At 35.9% G+C, this 24,086-nt stretch overlaps 1 protein-coding gene across 2 annotated transcripts in view; it reads right to left on the bottom strand.

The window, feature by feature from the left end:
- The window catches only part of FBXL20 (F-box and leucine rich repeat protein 20), a 112,796-nt gene that overhangs the window by 36,317 nt on the left and 52,393 nt on the right, over window positions 1-24,086 (bottom strand). For both annotated transcript variants that reach the window (XM_027872877.1, XM_027872878.1), the window contains exon 2: window positions 20,432-20,493. In XM_027872877.1, the coding sequence (XP_027728678.1) occupies window positions 20,432-20,493 (62 nt within the window). The remainder of the gene's footprint in view (window positions 1-20,431; window positions 20,494-24,086) is intronic.

The following is a 24,086-nucleotide window of genomic DNA, read 5'->3' as shown; positions in this document are numbered from 1 at the left end:
CTTCAACAATGTAAATGGAAACAAGATAACAGAAGTGAAATGCTGTGTATGAACAATCTTAGTCATCAAGAAAAGGTGCGCAAATCCCTTTCTCATCTTTGCAGAGATGATGGGCACTGTAAGTGTGGAAAATTTTTAATATACTAATTAGCTTTGCTGAACTAATTTTCCTTCTTTTTCATTCTTTGAGTTAGCTCTCTAGGAATGGGTAGAAGAGGGAAATGTGGCTCCAGTAAAAACAAAAGGTATCAATACTTTTTCTTAAGCATTAGAAAAGGAAAGCAAATATTTTATAATGACATGACGTGCTAATTTAAATGGTTAATTTTGACTCTGCACAAAATAGATGGATTTATCACCAGAGTAAATTAGACAAACTCAAAGGGATAGCTTAATTTGAAGTATGCAGTGCACCCGGCAGGAATATACATAGTAAGGCAATGAGATTTCTTCCTATTACTATATAAGCACATCTTGTTTAGAAGGGAAAAAAAAAATCAAGCCAAAAGACAAGTGCCCAGCAGTATGATGTAAGGAATAAATGTTTATTGGAGCGGACTCAAACAAAAGTAGTAAAATACAGGGTCCTTATTCTTGAAGACCTTTAAATTGCTAGTGTTTCTTAAAGATTTTTATCAAGACATGTATACTGAACAGCTAAAGAAGAATACCTTATTTATGGCCATTGTTAAATTGTGTGGCTGAAAAACAAATGCTCCAAGATGGTGGTTCCCTTGCAGTGGTTCTCAACAATGGTCTAAGCAGCCTGTGCTAAAAATTATTTAATGGCATCTTAAGCAATAAATAATTCCCCACTGTATCACAAATATATTTTTCCCTCTATGACAACAAGCATATGCATGTTTGAAACAATACAGCTTTGTTTCTGCAGCAATTTGAAATTGCATGATCACATGTACAGCTATTTGTGTTTGAGCAGTAATTACATCAAATTCGATCTTTTCTGACAAACTGCACATTGTTCTTAACCCATCATCAAACTGTTGTCAAACCACCAAAAGAATCTGACATTTGAGCACAAACCAATTTCCAATGAAGCATGAGCAGGCATGTGCAGACACCTTCACTTGCACTGTGCATATTATTCCACTGTAGTTCTTGTTTCCTTCTGTTTTCTGTAACAGTACCTCATTAGCTCTGTAATCACATGATAAAGATGTTACTAATGTTTACATTCTTGCAATACAAATGTCAGGCTGTTTGAAAACCATGATATGCATGGACATCACATGCCATATTGAGACTATCAAAAACTACAGAGACATAGCTTTTATTACCTCTCATTGCAATATCAAGACTGCTTTCTAATTTAAACATATTTTCTGCTTATGTTACTATTTTTCTGTCTGGAATAATATTATAAGAACTGGTTGGCACATGGTCAATCAATCAGTACATTTTCTGTGACAGTACATAGCCAATGCTTCAAAGGCAGAAGATAAGTCTGAAGAGATTCTGTCCTTACAAAGGTTAGTTTTCATATGAACATTGTTTTAAAAAAGCAAATATTTTATATCTGAACTAGTGATTCATTTCTGTCAACTGGTTAAGTGGCTAAAAATAAAAAATGAATTGCCATCTCTCAGCAAGAGATTTTGTAAAATTCTACTTTCTATCACATCTGTGTAAGCAAATACTTTCATTTTCTTGTTTTAAATAAAAATACAAAAATACTCCATGCACACCACATTTAGGACTCCAGTATTGATAGCAATATTGTAAACTTTTGTTTAAATAAAAAGTTCAACATAGAATTTAGGCTTATATATCATTATTGTACTATGTTATCTTCCAAATTATAACTTATATTCAACAAAATTTATAGAACAAAGAAATTTAATAAAAAAATAAGCATATATGGTCTTGCTGGAGTATTTTTCAATTCTTAAAATGTTCCACATAAGATGTTTATAATTATAGAGTTCTATAATTTAATATTTATAGTAACAATATAAAATTAAATTTGGAGCTGGGGGGCAACAGTTATCATTGTCATTATTCTAAGCACTTAATGAATCTAAGAGAGTATTATGAGTAGTATATTAAATTGTCATGGGATTTCACAACACATTACTTTGTTGCAGAAAGGGGATTTTGTTCACAAAATGTTGGGAACTACCACTCTTAAAAGAGGTCAAAGAAAGAAAAGATCAATCAGGCCTGAAAAAAAGGTCTCCATCACCACTTTTCCATAATCTCCTAAAATCGGGCTTCTGCCTTTACTGCTCTAAAGGACCTATGACCTGCTTTGTTTTGGATATTATACTTCACACTACTAATGCAGCCCAAGTACGTAATAGTTTTTTGGGGTTTTTTTTGGCAGCCACACCATACTACTAACTAACTCACAGTGAGCTAAACTCACTTTTGCAAATGAATGCTTCTCCTCCCCATTCTGTATTTGGAATCACTGAATATTGGAGATGGAGGGCCAGAGACTATTTTCATTTCAGACTGGAAAGCGGTTCAGAGATGTAAATGATACTTATGCTCCCAGAGGTAGGTAATTCATGGGAATAACTATAATCCAGGTCTTCTCTTCCCACTAGACAACAATACTTCTCACTATACGACTTGTGGCATTAATTCTGCTTATTTTGAGGCTAGTCAAGCTTAAATTTTGAAACCATTCTCTAGCTTTTCAGTATTTATCTTTTTTTAAAAATTAATGAAAATCAATCGTTCATCCCTTCTCCTCTCCCTCTCCCAAAAAGAAAAACAAAATCCTTGTAACAAATAAACATAGTCAAGAAAAACAAATCTCCAAATTGGCTACATCCAAAATAAATGTCTCAATCTGTAGCCTAAATCCACTACTTCTCTCTCAAGAAGTAGGTAGCATATTTTATCAAAAATCAAAATTTTCTATTCATCTCTGGTCTTTTCATCAGGAATGCCTGTACATTCTCTATTTCATTAAATATCCATTTTCCCCCCTGAAGGATTATACTCAGTTTTGCTGGACAGGGGATTCTCGGTTGTAGCTCAGGAGTGGGGAATCTGCCCTCTAGGTCCTCAAGTGCAGCCCTTTGAATCCAAACTTCACAGAACAAATCCCCTTAATAAAAGGATATGTTCTCTAAAACAGGTTTCCCACCTCTGTCCTAGCTCCCGTACCTTCCAGAATATCACATTCCAATCTATCCAATTCTTTAATATAGAAGGTGCTAGATCTTGTGTTCTACTGACTGGGATTTCCACAATATTTAAGTTGTTTCTTTCTGACTGTTTGCAGTTGGCTATAATATTCCTGGGAGTTTTCATTTTGGCATCTCTTTCAGGAAGTGATCAGTGGATTTTTTCATTTTCTATTTTACCGTTTGGTTCTTGGGTATGAGGGCAGTTTCACTTTGATAACTTCTTAAAAGATGATATCTAGGCTCTGTTGTTGATTATGGCCTTTAGGTACTCTAATAATTCTTAAATTATTTCTCAATGTATTTTCCAGCTCAGTTGATTTCCCAATCATCTATTTCACATTTTCTTCTATTTTTTTCATCCTTTTCATTTTGTTTCTTGATGTCTCATGGAGTTATTAGCTTCCACTTGCCCAATAGCAATTTTTTGGGGGGGCTAGGCAATGGGGTTAAGTGACTTGCCCAGGGTCACACAGCTAGTTAAGTGTTAAGCATCTGAGGCCGTATTTGAACTCAGGTCCTCCTGACCAGTGCTCTACCTACTGCACCACTTAGCTGCCCCAATAGTAATTTTTAAGGAATTATTTTCTTCAGTTAATCTCCTTTTCCATTCGACCAATTCTGCTTTTTGAGGAATTCTTCTTTTCAACAAACTGTTGTGCCTTTTTTTAAATCATTTTTATCATGTCTTATTTTGTTTTTTTAAGGTGTTATTTTCTTCTCTATGTGTGCCCTCTTTACCAAGCTGTTGACTCTTTTTCGTGACCTTCTTGCATTATTCTTATTTCTTTCCCCAATTTTTCCTTTACCTCTTATTTGATTTTTAAAATCCTTTTTGAGCTCTTCCAGGGCCTGAGACCAATTCACATTTTTCTTTGAGGCTCTGCAACGTAGCTGCTTAAATTTTGTTTTCTTCTTAGGAGTTTGCTCACCCAAGTAATACAGACCTTTCCTGCTCATCTTCTAAGTTGTTTTGGGTTGGAAAATTGTTTCACCATCTCTTTTTGTTGGTTCTGCTGCTCCAGAATTCATTTTGAGGTTTGTTTTTTTTTAAGTTATTTGGAGGGGAATTTAGGAGGGCTCAAGTGATTCCCTACATCTACCCCACCATCTTGGCGCAACCTGGAAGAAGTTTTAGGCTGAAAGCTGTAGTATATCATGAGAGACCCCCTCCCCAGCAAATGCTTCAACAACATTCTTGGGACCAGTTTTTCAACCATTTGTGAAGCCATATTAAGATACTATAGTCCAGGCTACATTTTTAAAAAAGCCACATCTACCATATTATGACAGATTTTGTTATTTTCCTTGCAGAATCCTAGGTTTTTATTGTATTTCCCTAATACACTAGTCTAACAAGCTTATCAAGGAAAGAAATAAAGCTAGTATTGCATAGCTGAGTGACTAGAGTGCCAAGAACATATACAAAGCAAGCTATGACCAGGATAAATAGGAAATAGCTAAGAGAGGGAAGGCACTAGAATTAAGAAGAGTTGGGGGGAGCAGCTAGGTGGCGCAGTGGATAGAGCACTGGCCCTCAAGTCAGGAGGACCTGAGTTCAAATCCAATGTCAGACCAAACACTTGACACTTACTAGCTGTGTGACCCTGGCCAAGTCACTTAACCCTAATTGCCTAAAAAAAAAAATAAGAAGAGTTAGGAAAGGCTTCCTATAAAGATGGGATTTTATTAGGGAGTAAAAGGAAGCAAAAGGTCAGCAGTCAGAGTGGAGGAGGACAGCATTCCAGGCATGAGGGATAATCAGAGAAAGGACCCAAGAGCCAGAAAAGCGGTGTCACTGGATTGAAGAGTATTTGTTGGAGTATAAGGTATAAGAAGACTGAAAAAGTAGGAGGGGGCTCTGAATGCCAAATAGCATTTTGTATTTGGATCCTGGAGCCACTGGAGTTTATAAAGCAGAGGGATGACATGGCTGCACCTATACTTCTATGATGTTTCATCATCCCATTCAAAACAGTGGGCCTATCCCTTCTTGTCCTAAATGTACCTTTAAAAGTCTTTTTTGGTTGCCCTTAGCTCAAGGCAAACCTCAACTCATTCTGATGTTTAGCTTTCTTAATGCTATTCTTTTATTCTTTTTTTAAACAATATTTTGTTATCTTTGTTTTTCCCTCCACAGAATCTTCCCATAACAAAGCATCTCCTCTTTAAGGCCATACTTGTTATCTGTAATTCTGCAACATTCATTTTAAATTGGTGTGTTGTTCTTTCTATTTGCATTGTAGTCACTGTGTTCCCTAATTTCTTGGCTCTGATTACTTCACTTTATTCATGCAAATTTTTTCACACATTTCTCTATTCATCTTATCATTTCTTACAGCACAATAATATTCCATTACATTCACATATCACAATTCATTTAGTCAGTCCCCAAATGATGGACACTATTCTTTCAGGTCCATGTCACTGTTACATGTATCTGTCTTTCTTTATGTGCCCTTTGTTTTTGTTTTCTAATTGGACTTCCTTTTTAGACCGGAGCACATTAACACTCCCATACAGCAGCCCCCTTTTCTTCTTCAGTAGAGTCGTCTGTGATCATATCATCAGAATGTGCTTTACTCATACTATCTCATTCCTCTGAATTTTTTGAAACCTCTCCTATAACCACAGCACATGGATGACAATCCCCAGTGCTCTTCTTCTTTGCTGGCACAAAGATGGCAGACCACTTTCTTCCTAAAGCTTCCATTAGTTCCACTTCACCAAACCAGATCTTCTTATGTCACAACTACAATAACTAAAGGCATTTAACATAAACTAAGTGGGGACAAAACAAAACAAAATTTCTTGGAATTTTATTAGAATCTCAAACTCCACTGGACTTTAGTTTAAAATTAAATAAGAATGTATTGAATATCTTTGATGTGGCAGGTACTCTGTAGGGAATGGAGAGTGGGAGTGGGGGGAAATATATAAAGATAAAACAAAAGTTTCTGCCCTCAAAAAGTTTATATACACAATCAAAACACCTGAAAGATACCTGAACTGTGTTGTAAAGGACCCTGGGAATTCAATTTGGCAGTGGTGAGGGAAAATATTCCAAACAGAGAGAGAAAAGTAAAGGGAGATAATGAGATCTGTTTTAGTCATATTTACTTAGAGAAGCCTAGTCTAGTGGACACTCAGAAGGAGATGTTCAACGGGTTCAAGCACCATCTCTTACAAAACATCTTTATTGAAAGGCACCTTTCTTATATTGGTGCCATAATGGCCTTTTAAAAGTTTTATACTCTCAGGGGGCATCTAGGTGGCACTGTGGATAGAGCACCGGCCCTGAAGTCAGGAGGACCTGAGCTCAAATCCGGCCTCAGACCAAACACTTGACACTTACTAGCTGTGTGACCCTAGGCAAGTCACTTAACCCCAACTGCCTAAAAAAAAAAAAAAAGTTTTATACTCTCCTACAGCTGATGACAAATACTAAATGATGACATAACAGAATCCCAGATATTATGTGAAAATCTAATCTTCCAGCTGTCGGTAGGAGTCACTAATGGTCTAGTGAATACTCATTGCTTTCTCCATTTTAATTTCCAGTTTTGAAAGCTCATGATGCTTAAAGGAGAACACTAGAACAAAAAAAGTAGTCTAGTAGGAACAAACCTTTGAAATTTGTTTTCTCTCATTCTAATTCCATGAAGAATCTTTCCTTATCTGAGCCCACTAAAGAATGAACTTGTAGGAGAAAGGATTTCCTTCTTTACCCAAAGTCAATGTAAGAAAAAATGCAACATTCCCTTCATTCTAACCAAATAGAACAGAATATAAAGTATAAAAAATTTAAGTCCCCCCAAAAAGAAATAAGGAATTTTCACTAACTTTCCAGTCCTTCCAAGCTTAATTTTTACCACCATAAGATCCATGCTCATCTAGGAATGCTTTTAAAAATGCACTTCGGGGGCAGCTAGGTGGCCCAATGGATAGAGCACACTCCCTGGAGTCAGGGGGACCTTTGTTCAAATCTAGCCTCAGACACATCACACTAGCTGTGTGACCCTGGGCAAGTCACTTAACCCCACTTACTTTACCCCCCCCAAAATCATGTTTGTTTCTGAGCTTCTATATAAAATGATAAAATTCTTATTTGCAGACTAATAGAATTAATCAGCGGGAGTCATAGCTTGGAAAGCAAAATTCATTCTAAAAATCGCAAATAATTTCATAAGGTTTTCTATAGTTGGTATTTTACCCTGTTTGGAACCCAAAGAAATGCCTATAATTTCAGGCAATCATGAAAATGTTATTTTGGTTTTGTATTTCAAGTTGCAGATCTATTTTGAATTAGCCAAAGACATCTGCTGAAATCTATTATGCTGTTAAAACTCCTTTTTACTCTTAATAGAATTATGGAGGATCAAGAGCATGATTTTTTGAATTAATAATGTTAAATATGCATTTAATTCTCCAAGAAATGGAGAAGGGAAGACAGATTATTAGTACAGATAACAATAACTAATCTAACTAAACTATCAACATGAATCCACATCAATCACTATTCGTTGTGTTACAGAATGAATGCTCAGGTTTCCACAAATGCTGAACCTGAACATGAACATTAATGTTTCAAAAGAAGCGCCCAAATCTTCAGAAGGCAAATGAAAATAGTAAATAGCTCAGAAAACTGGAAAAACATGCCAGATCTTCTGCTGTTATATGGTTTGTTTTCAAAAGATTTAGTCAGACTTTCTTGAAACTATTTTTACAGATCATGTTTTTGTCAAGGAAAATTATGATTCATTTTCTCCTGTCACAAAGCTAGCTTTAACCTAGAGACTCTTATTACTTTGGGAGTCTTTGAGAAACCAGTTCAACTATTCCCAACGAGGTAGCCTGTGGAGTTAAATGGTAATAGAATATAGAATGGTGAAGACACCAAAAGAAGTAGAAGTACATAAGCTAAAAGAAGAGCTTAAGATATTTTTTTCCTTTGTTTACCTTTTTTTAAGATTAAAAAAAGTTTTACTAATGCTTTTCAAAATAACCTATTTCCTGATTACCCTAAACCACCACCTCTAAGAGCGAAATCAGTTAAGTCAAACTGAACAACAAAACTGCTACATCTGACAAGGCATACAATATTCTATTCCCTCACCTTTACTGGAAAGAAGAGAGTTTCAGCACAGGTTTCAGGGGCCAAGACTAATTATTGCAATTAATCTCAAGGTTCAACAGGCAACTCCTTCAAAAGGAAATTTCATTCTTTGCTATCTGCCATCACTATCATATTAAAAAGCACTGCAGAAGGTACTTGTAACTACTCCTAGCAAAATACTATGGTCTGTATCTACTGTCTAAATCTACCACTGCCAGAGTCAAAAGGAAACAGGAATTCATTCTTTAGAGTAAATAAAGTAACTCTATGTTTGAATGAGAGAGTATCTTTTAAAATTCATCAAGTCATAGAGCAGGAAGACTGACAATCAAAGTAGCAGCTGGAAGCTTTGAAGAAACAAGTAATGCAAAGACTTCAAGGAATGGAACATAGCTAAGTACAGGCAGTCAGTCCTCAACTTACCAAAGAGTGGTGCTATATTTATGTGTAAGTTGGTTATTGGGAACTTAGAAGATTTTTCCCATGTAAACATTCTAAATGGTGATTAGATTTCCAGGCCAGTTCACAAAAGCCTATTAACCCTCGTGAAGTAGGTGAAATTATACCAACCTAGTGAACCCTAGGTTCACATCTCTGCATGAAGCACTCCCAAGAAGGAGGGATCCATCAACTTTCCAGATAAGGCATTCCACTTTTAGAGATTTAGTGCTACTAAACTTTTCCTGGTATCAAGCCTAAATTCTCTTTGAAAATTCCACCCACTGCTCCCAATTCTGCTTTCTTGGGTCAAATGGGATGAATTTTTTCCTTCTTCCTAATTCTCCTTTACATGACAGCCCTTCAAATAATGAAAGAGGGCTATTATATTTTCCCTCAGTTTTCTCTTCTCCATGCTAACCATGCCCAAGTCTTTTAATCCCTTCCTCACAAAACACGGATTAAGGCCTTCACTATACTTGGTGCCCTCCTCTAGGCACTCTACAGCTTATCAACATCCTTCATACATGGCAGCCAGAACTGTTAAAACACAACATTCCAGATGGGCTCTGAAGGAGGTAAAATATAGTGAAACTATCACTTCCCTGTTCTTGGAAGTTATGCCCCTCTTAATGCAGCTCAAGATTGCTATAGCCTTTTTGGCTGCCACATCACACTAATGACTTCTTTGAAATGTGAAGGTTAAAAAACAAAAATTAAAAAAAAAACAACACATTTTTTCAGAATTGCAGCCTAACTGTGCCTCCCCACTCCTGCACTGAAGTTGATTTTCTGTACCTAAGTATAAAGACACACACAAACCCCAAAACACTTCATTTTATGAGATCTTATCTTACCCATCCCAAGTCCTTTCAGATCTTGACGGTCACACGTATGTTAGCTCATCCTACCAACTTACTGTCATCCACACCTGATGAGCATGTCATCTATGCCTTTATCCAACTCCGAAAAAAACGTCCAACAGCACAAGGGCAAGCACAGATACTTGTGATATGCCACTAGAGATTTCCTGCCATGCTGACATTGAACAATTAACAATTCCTTTGTAAGTTCAGCCATCCAATTTTGAGTCTATCTACTATTATCTAAACTTAAAGTATTATCTACTATCTACTATTATCTAAACTTATCTACCTTCTCCAAACATCTAAGTAAAACTATATCCACAGCATTCCCCTCATCTACCAGTTAGTTTAATAATCCTGTCAAAACAAAACACGAGGTTTATCTGGCATGAACTGTTGCTGGTGAAGCCACACTGACTTTACAACCACCGCCTTTCTAGATTTTCTCCAAACATCTTTTTAATGATCCATTATAGAATTTTCCCACTATTCCCTTCTCTATTTTGAAAACTGGAACATCTGTGAAAAAGTGGGAAAGAAGGGTGGTGTCCAGGAGTACCAGATATCAAATTATACTAAAAAGCAAGAACCAGCAAAACAGCTGCATAGGAAGTTGATCAGTGAAATAAAGCAGGAATTCAACATACAAAAAACAAATGAACACAGTAGCATGGTGTTCAACAAACCAAAAGCCCTCAATTAAGGGAGTAAGGACTCACTATTCAACAAAAACTGTTGGTAAAGCTGAAAAGTAATTTGGCAGAAGTTAGATCTAGACAAAAATATCTCATACCATACAATCAAATAAACTCCAAGTGGATATATGACTTAAGACATAAAAGATAATATAATAAGTAAATTAGGAGCAAGAAAGAAATTAGTTTTCTAATCTATAGACAGGAAGAAGTTGATGGCTAAACAAGCAAGAGAGGAAAAAAAAGATAAAAGACAATTTTGATTATACAAAATTAATATGTTTTACACTAACAAAACTAATATGGTTAAAATGTCAAGATAAAAAGGTAACTAGGAAAAATATGTTTTCTGAAGAGTCTCAAATCTAAAATTTATAAACAACTTATTCAAATTTATAGGAATAAAAGCACTGCTCAATAATAGACAAATCATCGAAAGGTATCAATAAGCAGTTTTCAAAAGAAGACATCCAAGCTATCAACAACCATATGAAAAATGTTCCAAATCATTACTAATTAGAGAAATGCAAATTACAGCATCTCTGAGGTTCCACCTGACATTAATCAGACTGAGAAAGACAACAATAAGAAAATGACATCTATTGGAAGGGCTGTAGAGGAAAAGCTATGAATTGGTCCAGCCATTCTGTAAAGCAATTTGGAATGATGCCCATCAAGTCACTAAACTGTGCATATCCTTTGACCTACCAACACCACTGCTAGGCGTAAAGATACTCCAAAGAGATCAAAGAAATGAGGGGAAAAGACCTCTATGTACAAAAATATTTATAGCAGGCTTTTTTGTAGTAGTCAAAACCTGAAACCTAAGGTGGAGGGGGGAGTAGTATGCCACATTTTTTTGGAGAAGGGCTAAACACATTATGGTAATATATAATAGAATGCTATATCACTGTAAGAAATGACAAAATCTCAGAGAAAAATGGAAGACTTCTATAAACTAATACAGATTTAACCAAAACAGTTTATAATATCATAAAAAAAGTTTGAAAGATTTTAGAACTTTAATACAATAACAAACCATGATTATCAAATCTACTTATCCAGTTCCAATCTCTCTTAACCTCCAATCTCATATTTCCAACTCCCTACTGAACATCTAGAACTGGATGATCCATAAATATCTTAAATTCAACAGTCCAAAACTGACCTTATTATCTTTCCTCCAAAACACTCTTCTATTCCAACCTTCCCTACTGAAGATACTATCTTCGGACTTCTCATTCTCATCCCTCAAATATCCAATCTGTTGCCAAGTCTGATCAATCTTAACTTCACAACATCTCTGAGACATGTCCTTTTATCCCTACTGACTTTGCAACTACTCTGGTGTAGGCCATCATCATCTCATACCTGTACTACTATAACAGCCTTCTGGCTGGTCACCCTATTTCAAGTCTCTCCCCTCTCCTATCCATCCTCCACTCAGTTACCAAACTGATCTTCCTTAAGCACAAGTTAGATAATGTCACATCTTCCATTCAATAAACTCCTAACAATCCCTAAAACCTTCAAGATCAAATAAAAAATGGTCTGTTTGGCATTTAAAGCTATTCATAAGCAGACCCCTTTCTGCCTTTCCAGTCTTCTTAAACCTTACTCACCCCATGTACTCAATGACCTAGTGGCACTGGACTAGATCCACTATTGGATCAAGGAACAGTGGCTGTAACTTGTACAAGATACTTAATCTCCCAACTGCCTGCATTTTCACTGACTATCCACCATCTTCTGCAGGAAGCCTTTCTAAAGTCCTCCTTAATCTTAGTGCCTTTAAGACCACCCCCAAAATATGCTATACATATCCTATTTGTATATGATTATTTGCATGCTGTCTCCTCCATTAGATTATGAGCAGTGATTATGTTTTTGCTTTTCCTTGTATCCCCAGTGCTTAGTACAGCCCTTGGCACAAAGTAGGCACTTAACATGCTACCCACCTCTTAACAGAAGTGCCTGCAAAAGACACATACATTTTTGGACATGGGCAATGAATGGAATTTGCGTTGCCTGACTGTGCTTATGTGTTATGAGGGTTTTCTTTTCTTTTTTTAAATTAAATTGTGGGAGAGAAAGAGAAAATAAATGCTTGTTAACTGAAAATGTAATAAAATTTAAAGTTTTATTCTTTCATCTAGAGTGCTAAGCATGTAGCAGGTACAAATATAATTGAATACTTCATAATAATTTGTTTATTTCATTTTTTGTGATTTTTTATTTCTTGATGTTGATTGTCCTCCTTAAAAAACAGACTAGCTAATGGTTTATCTATTTTATAAAGGGTGTTTTTTTTTGTTTGTTTAAAAAACAACTTCTAATCTCTTTGATTTTCAGAATTTCTATTTTGATGTTTAATTGGGGTTTTATTTTGGGCTGTTTTGGGGGGCGGAGGAAGGGGGCAGGATTTGTTACATGCCCAATTAACTGATCTGTTCTTCCTCTTCTTTATTGATTAGAGTGTTCAAGAGACATAAAAGTTCCCTTAAAGTCTACTGGCTGTATTCCCAAAGTTCTGGCATATTGCTTCATTGTTCTTATTTTCTTTAATGAAATTTTCTATTGTTTATATGATTCATTCTTTGATTCACCAACTCTCTTGGATTAAGGCATTCATTCTTGAATCATGTTTTAATTGCTTCAAAACTCTTTACTGAATAATTTCTATTTGTGGTCACTGGTAAAAGATTTGTTAAATAGTTTGGGTTTACTAAATCTGTGAGGTTTTTTAATGCCCTAGACACATGGTCAGTTTTTTTTTTTAAAAGTGTCATAAACAACTCAGAAATGTATCCTCCTTTTTCTTTTCATTCAGTACTCACCAGAGAGACATTATACCTAACTTTTCTAAATTTCTATTCACATTTTTTACTTACTGTTTATATTTGTTAGATTTCTTTATCTCTGGCATAAGGGGGAACATTTAATCTATACCTTCTGTAAATCAATTAACTTTTCCATTAAGTATTTACATGCTATGCCATTCAGTGGATAGATGTTAAGTATTGAAAGTAATTTATTATCCATGGTTCTAAGCATAATGTCAGTTTACCTATTTATCTCTTTTATCAAATCTATTTTTATTACTGTCTTGTCTGAGATCCTGTTACTCTTGATTTTCCAAATTCTTCTTAAGTCTATTAGATCCTATCCCAGTCCCTAACTTTAACTGAGTGAAAGTTTCTGTTTCAAGTATGTTTTTTATTAATAACACTGCATTCTACTTTCTAACCCATTCTGCTACCCTTCTCCTTTTAATAGGTAAGTTCATTCCATTCAGGTTCAGTTATTACTGTTAATTGTTATTAACAATTTTCCTCTATCCTATCTTTTTGTATTTTTTTCCTCTTCCCACCCACATCCCCCCTTTACAGAGAGAAGAGGGTTATGACAAAGATGTGTGCTCAATAGTTACCTATATATTTAATGCAATCGGCTTCCATCCTACTTTTCCTCTTGTCTTCCCCTTGCCCATTCCCTATCCTAGGTTCTTCACACTTTCTTTCCTTCCTTTTATTCCATTTCAAAATCCACCCTCTGAAACTGGAAGTTTATTTTGCTTATGACTAAGCCCTACTTGAATCTATCCTGTCTTTTAGTTCCCATCTCCCTTCTTCCTGTTTCTGCCTGATTCCCTTTCAATTTATTTCTACATGAATCTCTTTGTGTGTGGGCATTTGTGTTCAACCTTTTATCTAACTAAGATCCAAGTGAGGTAAATGTGTAGAGCATTTATCCACCCCCTTCCTCCATGTTTGGTGCATACTACTTTACTTTATACTCCCTTTCCTCTCTCATTCTTCCCCTTAAGTATTCTTTTTTTCCCTTTTTCTTTGGCCTATTTTATAATTTTTCTGTCCCATGGCTTGCTTTTACTCTTTCAGCATCTCATTCTAGTAGCACGACATTCTCATTCTTTTTCACTGTTTCGAATCTGCTGAAAAATGGAAAACCAAAAGTTTGTACAAACTATGTTTAAAGTAAGGAGCAGGGGCAGTTAGGTGGCACAGTGGATAGTGGACAGAGCATCGGCCCTGAAGTCTGGAGGACCTAAGTTCAAATCTCGCCTCAGATGAAACACTTGACATTTACTAGCTGTGTGACCCTGAGCAAGTCACTTAACTCAACTGCTTTTAAAAAAAAAAAAAATAATCAAGGGGCAGAACTTTTTACCAAACCAGCTCCAGACCATACAAGATCATGCTTGTAAATATCCAACTCACATTTTCTTTCTGTCTCCCCCAATGTATAGGTATCTCCCCTTCTCCTTGCTTTAGGAGCTGTACTGACATCAACATTGCTATTAATTCTGGAAACTATGGTTCCATTCACCATCCCTATAACCTTCCACATCAAAAAAACTCTCTAGGGCCAGTATTATCCAATATGTTTTCTGACTTTATTAGAAATCCTTGAGGACAAGGACTGTCTACCTTTGGTATTTGTAACCCCAGCACTTAGCACAGTCCATGGCCCTCGAGAAGAGATTAAAAAAAAAAAAAAAAGGCCTTTCATTCATATAATCTGAGTAAGAACCTCAGATGATCTTCAACAACTCATGATGAAGAATGTTATTAACTGGTGTTCAATGCATTAACTTTGTGATTTCAATTTTAACAGCTCAAATGCTCTCTCCCTACCCCGTCTTTTTATCTTACTTCTTGGCTGTGTTCTATATTGCTGAGGATACTGACCAAATAAAATCTAGTTAATCAAGGTATTAATGTATAATCATATGATACGTGGCTCACTTAAAAATTTGCCTCTAAATATTTTAATTTTAATCAAATCAGACCATTTACTTATCAACTGCCAAAAATTGGGACAAAGTAAAATAATTAAGTTAACAAAGTAACATCTGGGCAGCTATGAATTATACAAAAGGCAAAGTTTGTAAAACTATGTCTTATCTGATCATTTATGATCTACTAATCTAGATATTTTGTTTTTGTACCAGATCTGTGATTTTATTAGAGTAAGGCAGAGGTGTCAAACTCAATAGAAATGGATCTCTTGAGGCCCCTTATTGACTTAGAAAACCACAAAACACTATACTGTATTGAATTGCTATTTATTTTATTAAAAATTTCCCAATTATGTTTTTGTCTGGTTTTGCCTCGGGAGTTTTGCGGGCCACAAGTGGCCACTGCCACAGTTTGACAACTCTGGTGTAAAGAACTTCAAAGAAGGAATCCTTCTACTACTTTATGTTATTTGTTCTGCATCCCATAGTCAGAGACCTGCCTACAGCACTATGCACCAGAAAAGAGACTAGATATTACATTTTCCTGACTGTTGTACTCACCTTGCCTCAAACACACACAAAGCAACCCATCCACAATCTCTTCCTAATTTTAAAAACTCTGTGGCTCCTATCCACCTGCACTATATTTACCATGATATTTATGGCCAAGGACACTAGTTAATTGTACAAAAATGAAGATATAGACAAAGAAGGTCCTGCAAGTTTCTTATGAAGAATAATAATTCCCCTCATGGCAACACTCTTTCATCTTGAAACCATACCAACTCCCACAACAAAGGGGGTATTCGTGGGATCAAGTACATATCACTGGACCTCTCATCTTTTTGTAGTTATCAATACCATCCTCATAAGAGCAGCATTGGAAATTATGTAAATATATATTGTACTAAAGACACAAAACTCTTTGTCTTCTAAACACTGATGCTCATTTCCAGAAGGCACCCTTAGATAAATGCACTGAGTCTTCCTTTCAAAGTGTACACTGTCAGTCTGTGCTAAGTGAATTTCACAGTATGCAAACAATGAATTCTAGCTCTCAAAAATCATTAGTTATGAACTTTGTTTCAAAAAAGACAGGCAAAGAATTAGTGAATAAGTTGAAGGTAAGCCAAAATCAGAACACTTGCTTGATTCATTGGTAATGCCTAGTCTTCATCATGTAGCAGACAATGGAGTAGTCTACGTCCAATAGCAGAATTTTCTGGCTCTATATTAACATATGCTGGGTCAAATAATTGGACACAATGGTAACAAAATATAGCTTATGAAGTGCTGTCATACAATTCAAACTATACTCTATTTTCTTGAGGAAGAATTGATCTTTTTAGGGAACAGTACAATATACCTTGTCACAAGAAATTCCAAATATTCTAAAACTTATAATAAACAAGATGTCACGTGAAACTACATAGGACTCATTTTTGCTTTGACTATCTAAAGGCCCAGTAACCTCTAATTCAGTTAACAGAATTCATAATTGTTCAGTATATTTCATGCTATGAACACCTGTCTTTCCCCAAAATGATATCAGTAACACGCAGTATTTTTTAAGTTGTTTGTAAATGTATATACTTTCCTATAGAAACAATACATAAATCTTAGTTCTCTAGGTTAATCCCACAAAAGCCTACTTAGCCTGTAGTGTACTTTTAGCATATACTAGTAATACTGTATAAATCACAACCAATATATAGAAAAAAAGTTTCTATGAGGAAATGAATTCAGAGTTTCATTCTGGTAGAATAAAAGAACTGAACCAAGGGTTCTGAAGTAAGGAGCTAGAAAAGGACTCAGGACCCACAGTAGAGGTAGAGCAAAGGGAAACGGTAAGAAAGTGGGGATAACTACCAATACTAGTTAGGAATGACCCTCCCTTACTCTCTATTCTTTCACACAGGACATGATTTATACTCCTTTTCTTTGCCTTTACTCCTGTTACTGAAGACTGATGCTGTGTGTAGGTTAAAGGCCATAATGAAAACAAATGTCTGGGGTTATAGGAAGAACAGTAGCAAACTATTTTCTTTCTTACCTTCTCTCTTACGAGACTTGCACTGGGTTTCGAGAGAGGGAATACCAGGGATGATAAAATGTTATTCCCTCTCTCCCCATATCCTCCTCCTGCCAACCAGTGTTTTATGGTGATGGGTAGAGATGAGGGCAAGAAGGATTTGTCCTCCATCCCCCTAGTCCACTACAGACCCCACGGCCTACTAGCTTTTTGCAATGGGATAAAGGTCCCTGTAGGTATCATCTACAGCAGCCAGAAAATAGTAAGGAGAGGGCAGCTAGGCAGCACAGTGGATAGAGCACCGGCCCTGGATTCAGGAGGACCTGAGTTCAAATCCGGCCTCAGACACATAACACTTAACTAGTGTGTGACCCCAGGCAAGTCACTTAACCCCCACTGCCCAACCAAAAATAAAAAAAAGAAAGAAAGAAAGAAAGAAGCAAAGGGAGAGTGAAATACTTGGCAACAGTAAAAAGAAAAGTGGAATTTCTACAGGATGCCCTGGCTAGCGCAATCATTTCTAAGGAATTTAAGTTGGGTATGAATAAGTTAGGTACTAAAAACCTAAACTTGTCTGTCTTTAACTCATAAACAAGCATACATGAAATATACTTTATGCAGTCTCAAGGAATCTTTTCACAGATACCTATTTAATGTTTTAAATTTCCAACTACTCTGGAGAATAATTCAGAATTATGCCCAAAGTACAACAAAACTCCACATATCCTTTAACTCAACAATACCATTACTAGGTCTGTATCCCAAAGAGACAAAAGAAAAAGGGAAAGGACCTGTGTATAAAAATATTTATAGGAGCTCTTTCGTGATGGCAAAAAACTGGAATGTCCCTCAACTGTGGAATGGCTGAACTAATTTGTGGTATATGATTGTGATGGAATATTATTGTGGTATAAGAAATAATGAAGGGAATGGTTTCAGAAAAACTTGAAAGACTTATATGAACTAATGCAAAGTGAAGTGAATAGAACCAGGAAAACACTGGACAAAGTAAGAACAATAGGGTAACAATGTTGAATTGTAACAATTGTGAAACTCAGTTACTCTGATCTATACACTAATCCACATTTCCAAAGGACTCACAATGAAAAATGCTATGCACCTCCAGAAAGAGAACTGATCAACTCGAAGTGGAGATTGAAGCATACTTTTTTCCACTTTATTTTTCTTGAAGTTTTTTTGGGGGTCTATCTACATGGCTATCATGGAAATGTTTTGCACGACTTCCTACATATAATGGTTATCATATTGCTTGCTTTTTCAATGGGCATAGGAGGAACTGGAAGGAAAAAGAGAATTTCAAACTCAAAATTTTAAAAAAAGAAGTTCATTTTCCCCCTAAATTTTTTGTTTCATTTTTCCTCTCATGCTGTGAATCTCTCCCTAGTCATCTTTGCTTTATTCAGTATGAGAATCAATTTATTGTTGTTGTTCAGTAGTTTTCAGTCATGTCTAACTCTTCATGACCCTATTTGGAATTTTCTTGGCAAAGATACTGGAGTGGTTTGCCATTTCCTCTCCAGCTCATTTTAAAGACGAGGAAACTGAGGCAAACAAGGTTAAGTGACTTGCCTAGGGTCACACTGCTAGTAAGTGTCTGAGGTCAGATTTGAACTAAAAAAGATGAGTTTTCCTGATTCCAGGCCCAGTACTCTATCCATGGTACCACCTAGCTACAAACTAGTCCAGCAGGAAACATAGAAACCCTATATAAAAAAATCTCTCTCTTTTTTCACTCCTATAATGAAAAGTATTGTATTTCTTGGTTTATCTTTTATTGGTTATTCACATCCTTCCCAGAGCTATAAAAGCGACCTTTCTAATTTTTGCATGGTATCTAATATTCAGGTGGCATCTCTACTTTTAGCTTATTTGTCGTATATGGTATAAGATGTTCGTCTATACTTAATTTCTGTCCAACTGCTTTCCAGTTTTTTCCAGGAGGCCTTGTCAACTGGCTAATTCTTCCCAAGTAATTAATGATAAGTTCAATTGTATCTAATTTTTAATGACCTAGTCCCTAAATTTTCTATTTTTTAACCAATACTCTATATGGGGTTTGGGGCTATTACCCCTCATTCCTATTTCCCCCTCATAATTTCCCTTAGGATTCTAGAGCTCTGGTTCCTGCAGATAAGTTTTATATTATTTGGTCTAGCTCCATAAACTAGTCCCTTGATGACTAATATAACACTAAATGTATAAATTATTTTAGGTAATAGTTATTTTCATTATATTGGCATATCCTAGTCAAGAACATTGAATATTTCTCTTTAGGTGCTTTGTAATTATTACTTTACAGGTGTTTGGTAAGCCACAGTGGACTGATTCAGACATTTTATGCATTTTGTAGTTAGTCTGAACAGGAATTCTGTTTCCATTACTTCTTTCTGGATTTTGTTACTGCCACATAGAAATGCTACTGACTTATATGGGTTTTATTTTGTGTCCTGATTGTTTTATTGTCAGTATTACAATTAGTTTCTTTGCTGATTTTCTAGGGTTTTCTAAGTAAACCATATCACGCAGTTCTATAACCTCATTGCCTATATTTATGTATTTGATATCTTTTCTAGTTTTACTGCTATTGCTAGCATTTCTTTAACTATGTCAAACAACAGCAGGAGCAAAAGGCAACTATGCTTAATTCCTGTATTTATTGAAAAGCTCCTGGTATTTCTTAACGGAATACAATGGTAGCATTTGATTTCAGATACTTTTTTCATGTTTGGTTTTTTTTTTAAAGTGTGAATGGAGAAAGTTTAATCAAATATCTGATAAGATGTCACAGATATCTTCTCATTCTAAAACCAAGTTATAAAGGAATTAACACAAATAAATATTACTCGCAATTTTTCAAAAGGCACTCCAGTGTATTTGCATTATCTGGACCCATCCCTGAAGAGTTTGTTTTGTCTCCTCACTGCTTTCTCTTAGTTTCTTTAGCTTCCTTCAGGCCTCAAACACAAATCTCTGCAAAAGGCCTTTCTAGTTCTCCCTGCTGCTAATACTGACCCCTCTCAGATTGCAATCTAGTTACTTGGATACGTCCAGTTATTTATGTTATCTTCCCTGTTAGAATGTAAGCTCCTTGAGAACAGGGCCTGCATTTGCCTTTCTTTGTAACTCTAGTCCTAAGCACAGTGCCTGGTACATAGCAGATGCTTAATAAATACTTTTTGACTTGGACAAGAATTAATCAACACACAATGTAAATTTGCTATTGACAATACAACAGCAGCAGCAGCAGTAGAAAGCATGAAGACTGTCCAAACAGATGATAATAATTCTCTGCAATAGGCATTTAGTGCAAAACAGAAACAAAATAATTCTAATTTCACAGACTTACCTTAGCAGTAGTTCTTTGGGAAGCTTTTTATTGATCACAGCTTCATCATTGTTTGAGAACATCTGGGGGGAAAAAAGAATGTAAAGTTTCACAACTTTTAGAAACTCTACTCTCCTCATATAGTAGAAATTCTTTTAAGAATGAAGTCAGAAAAGTAACCCAAGACAAAACAGGGTTTTAAATCCATCCCTCCTCCAAACTTCCTTAGATTCATGAAAACTATTACCATCCTTTCAGTCACTTAGATTCCCAATCCTGGAATCATCCCTGTGTTCTGTCTCCTTTATTCCCCTTAGGTAATCAATTACTAAATACTGTTAATTCTATTTCTTATCTGTCCTCAGATCTCTATTTACACACCTACTTTCTCACATACCATACCTACTTCCCTAGGTCAGGTCAGGGTCTCTCATCTGGAGACCAGCCTCCCAAATGGTCTCCTTGCTTCTGTCCTCCCTTCCCCTTTCAATGAGTTCTTTCTATAACTACCACATTGACTTTATAACAACAACAACAAAAAAATCTGACAATGCCACACCCTTCCTAAAAATCTTAAGTAGTTCACTCCCCAGCATGGCAATTTGGCTCCCAATTAATTACCTTTCTAGTATTACTTCATACAATTCCCCTTCCTACACTCTCAGTTTCCCCCTGCAAGGTTTATTTCCTTTATGGTACAGTCAACCTCTCCCCTCCATGCCTTTGCATAAGAAATGCCTGCACAACCTTCGCCAGTCAAAGGATTTCCTCTACATACAAAGGATGTTTTCCTCCACATTTTTCACTGGCCACCCAAAATCCTTGTGCAGGCCTGGCATAAGAGATTCCCTCATATCTCTAAAATGCACTGACTCATCAGTTCCCAAACTTATTTGGCCTACCACCCCCTTTTCAAAAAAAAAAAAAAAAATTACTCAGCAACCCCTGGAAATCTACTTTCTTCAACCCTTTAATGGATTTTTCAAAAATTTGCATCATTTCAAAAATATACAATTTTTTAAATAACACAAATTTATTATTTTATTGTAAATTTGTAGGTTTCTTCCTGCATTGAAATTTTGATGATGCAATTCTGGGGCATGTAACCATATAGTATCATATTGTAAACAAGTCATTACATGCACATCATCCTGCTGGACTTCCATACAATGAGCTACATGCGTGCCTACCAACACTTGCTTGTTAAGACCTGTTAGCTGGCTTGACCACTGATTGGGCTATAACTTGCATTTTCTGTTTTTATTTCGAAAATAATGTAATCATGACTTTAACTGTCACAACAAGTGAAACATATATGAATGGTTTTTCAAATTTTTCTTATCTTCTTTCCTTATGCTAACACTGCCCCCTTATTTTTACTAAACGCCACCCAACTGCACTTGAGGCTATTACCGCCCCTGCCATCTTCTAATGCCCCCTGGGGGTAGTATCACCTACTTTGGGAACCTGTGCACTGGCTCCTCAGTTCTATACTGTACAATTCATGTATCACTTCCTACCCAACGCCTTTCTTGGCACATATGGTCTTAAGCTGTTAGCACTGTCTAAGGTTATTTTGTATTACTGTGGACATACTTTATATTTATTTGTGTACATGCTGTATTTCTTCAGTAAAATATAAGCTCCTTCAGGGCAGGCATTCTTTCACTCATTTATTTGTACTCCTAGGACCTGGAAGTAGTAGCTTAATGTTTGCGAGCTTTACTTAAAATCACTCCAAAAGCTAAAGGATTACTCAAGGTCATTTAAAACATCATAAATCCTGGAAAAGAAAACCCCTACAGTGGAACAACCACAAAAAAACTAACCTAATTTAAGACATCTTTAAACACCTCTCATATTTAGCTTATTATCTATAAAGCTCCCATTAATGGTATGAATCTTTTAAAAACTTGGGGGGAAAGAAGCATCTTTTTCAATGCCTTTTACAGCCTATGGTACAAACTGATCTACATAAGTCATTCCTATTAGAAATAGACAGCTTCAAGTCAGAACCATCACTATTGCTAGAAAGTCTGTGGCTAAGTTGGCTTAGCAAACCAGGGACAAAAACATATAATCAAGAACCCAATATATGAATGTGATGGAATACTATTGTGCTATAAGAAATGATGAACAGGCTGACTTCAGAAAAACCTGGAAAGACTTGTATGGTCTGATGCTGAGTGAAGTGAGCAGAACCAGGAGAACACTGTACACAATAACAGCCATGTTGTGTGATGACTAATATTGGTAAACTTAACCCTTCCTGGCAATACAAGGATCTAAGACATCTCCAGAGGCCTTGTGATGGAAAATGCTATCCACATCCAAAGAAAGAACTATGGAAGCCAAACTGTTATTTTTTTTCTCTTCTGTTGAGTTTTGTTTCCTCTTTCTGATAGTTCTTCCTATTGGTTTTAATTTCTACTTACAACCTCACTAATGTGAAAATATGTTTAATATGAATGTAAATGTATAGCCTATATCAGATTGTGCGCCATCTTGGGGAGGGTGGTGGGCAGGAAGGGGGAGAAAAATTTTAAACTCAAAAGCATATGGAAGTGATTATTGATAAATCAAAATAATTTAATAAAAAAAATAAATTAAATTAAACAAAAAAAAAAAACCCAAACACAGGAAAATCTGTAAAGGAAGTTAGCTGAAAAAGACTTGTTCTTATTACTGAAATGAAATTAGGAGACTAATTTTTCTACTTTATTAAAATAGTACTTCCAGCATTAAGTTTGCTCATATTAACTAGCAAAATGAATCTTTAATGCCTGGCTAAGAAGTTAACACTTCAGCTGACTGGCAATGAAAAACCACCAAAACATGCAAGCAGAAATTACTAAGTAACTATGTGAAGGCACCAAACGTTTTTTGAACAGCAAGGCAAAATGATAAAAGCTGTCTTTCAGGAGGATTAGCTGGGGAGCAGTTATGTAGATGAAATGGAATAGGAAAAGACTAGTTAAGCAGGAAAATATTTCAATAGCCCATGGCAGAGTCATCACTGGGTGGTGGCAGGAAGAATGAATAAAAGAGAACACAAGAGACTTGGTGAAGGAAAAATAACTTAGTGACTGATCAGACGGCAGAAAGAAAGGAATGAATCAAAGATGTCTCCAAAATTCAATTTCAACACTAAGTTAGGAAAATAGTTCATGGATAGTTAAGTTAAGAAGAGAAGATCTGGGGGTTTTGTGGGGTTAGGAAGGAAGAATTAAGTGTTGTTAAGACCACTAAGATGAGAGTAAGAAGACTGAGTTTCAGCCCCAGGATTGTAACTCTGGAGAAGTCACAAATAAGAAGTCAGAAGAGAATTGCTTGTTGGCAGAAATGGAAGGGGATGTGCGGCTGTCTGCATAGATATGATAGCTGAAAACACGAGCAATTCCAAGGTAATATCAAATACATTGAGCTAGTTGAATTTCTAATTTTAAAATGAGTTAGCCATATTCAACAGCCCTTCTGATGAGTCTACATTCCTAAACATTTAGATTTTTAAAATCCCAGTGACTTGGTCTGTTTTTGGCACTGACTCTTGCTCTGTGTAAAACTGTAATCATTTCCCCCCTAAATTAGATGACTGAGGAATAAATATGACTTTCAAATCTCTAGTTCCAAAAAGAATGAAATTGTCCACGTGAGACTCTAAATATTATGAAGCAAC

Source organism: Vombatus ursinus, unplaced genomic scaffold (genome assembly GCF_900497805.2).
Source record: "Vombatus ursinus unplaced genomic scaffold, bare-nosed wombat genome assembly UNPS02014801.1, whole genome shotgun sequence".
Taxonomy (NCBI): Eukaryota; Metazoa; Chordata; class Mammalia; order Diprotodontia; family Vombatidae; genus Vombatus; species Vombatus ursinus.
Note: the sequence above shows the minus strand (reverse complement) of the source record. Positions and strands in the feature narration are given on the sequence as shown.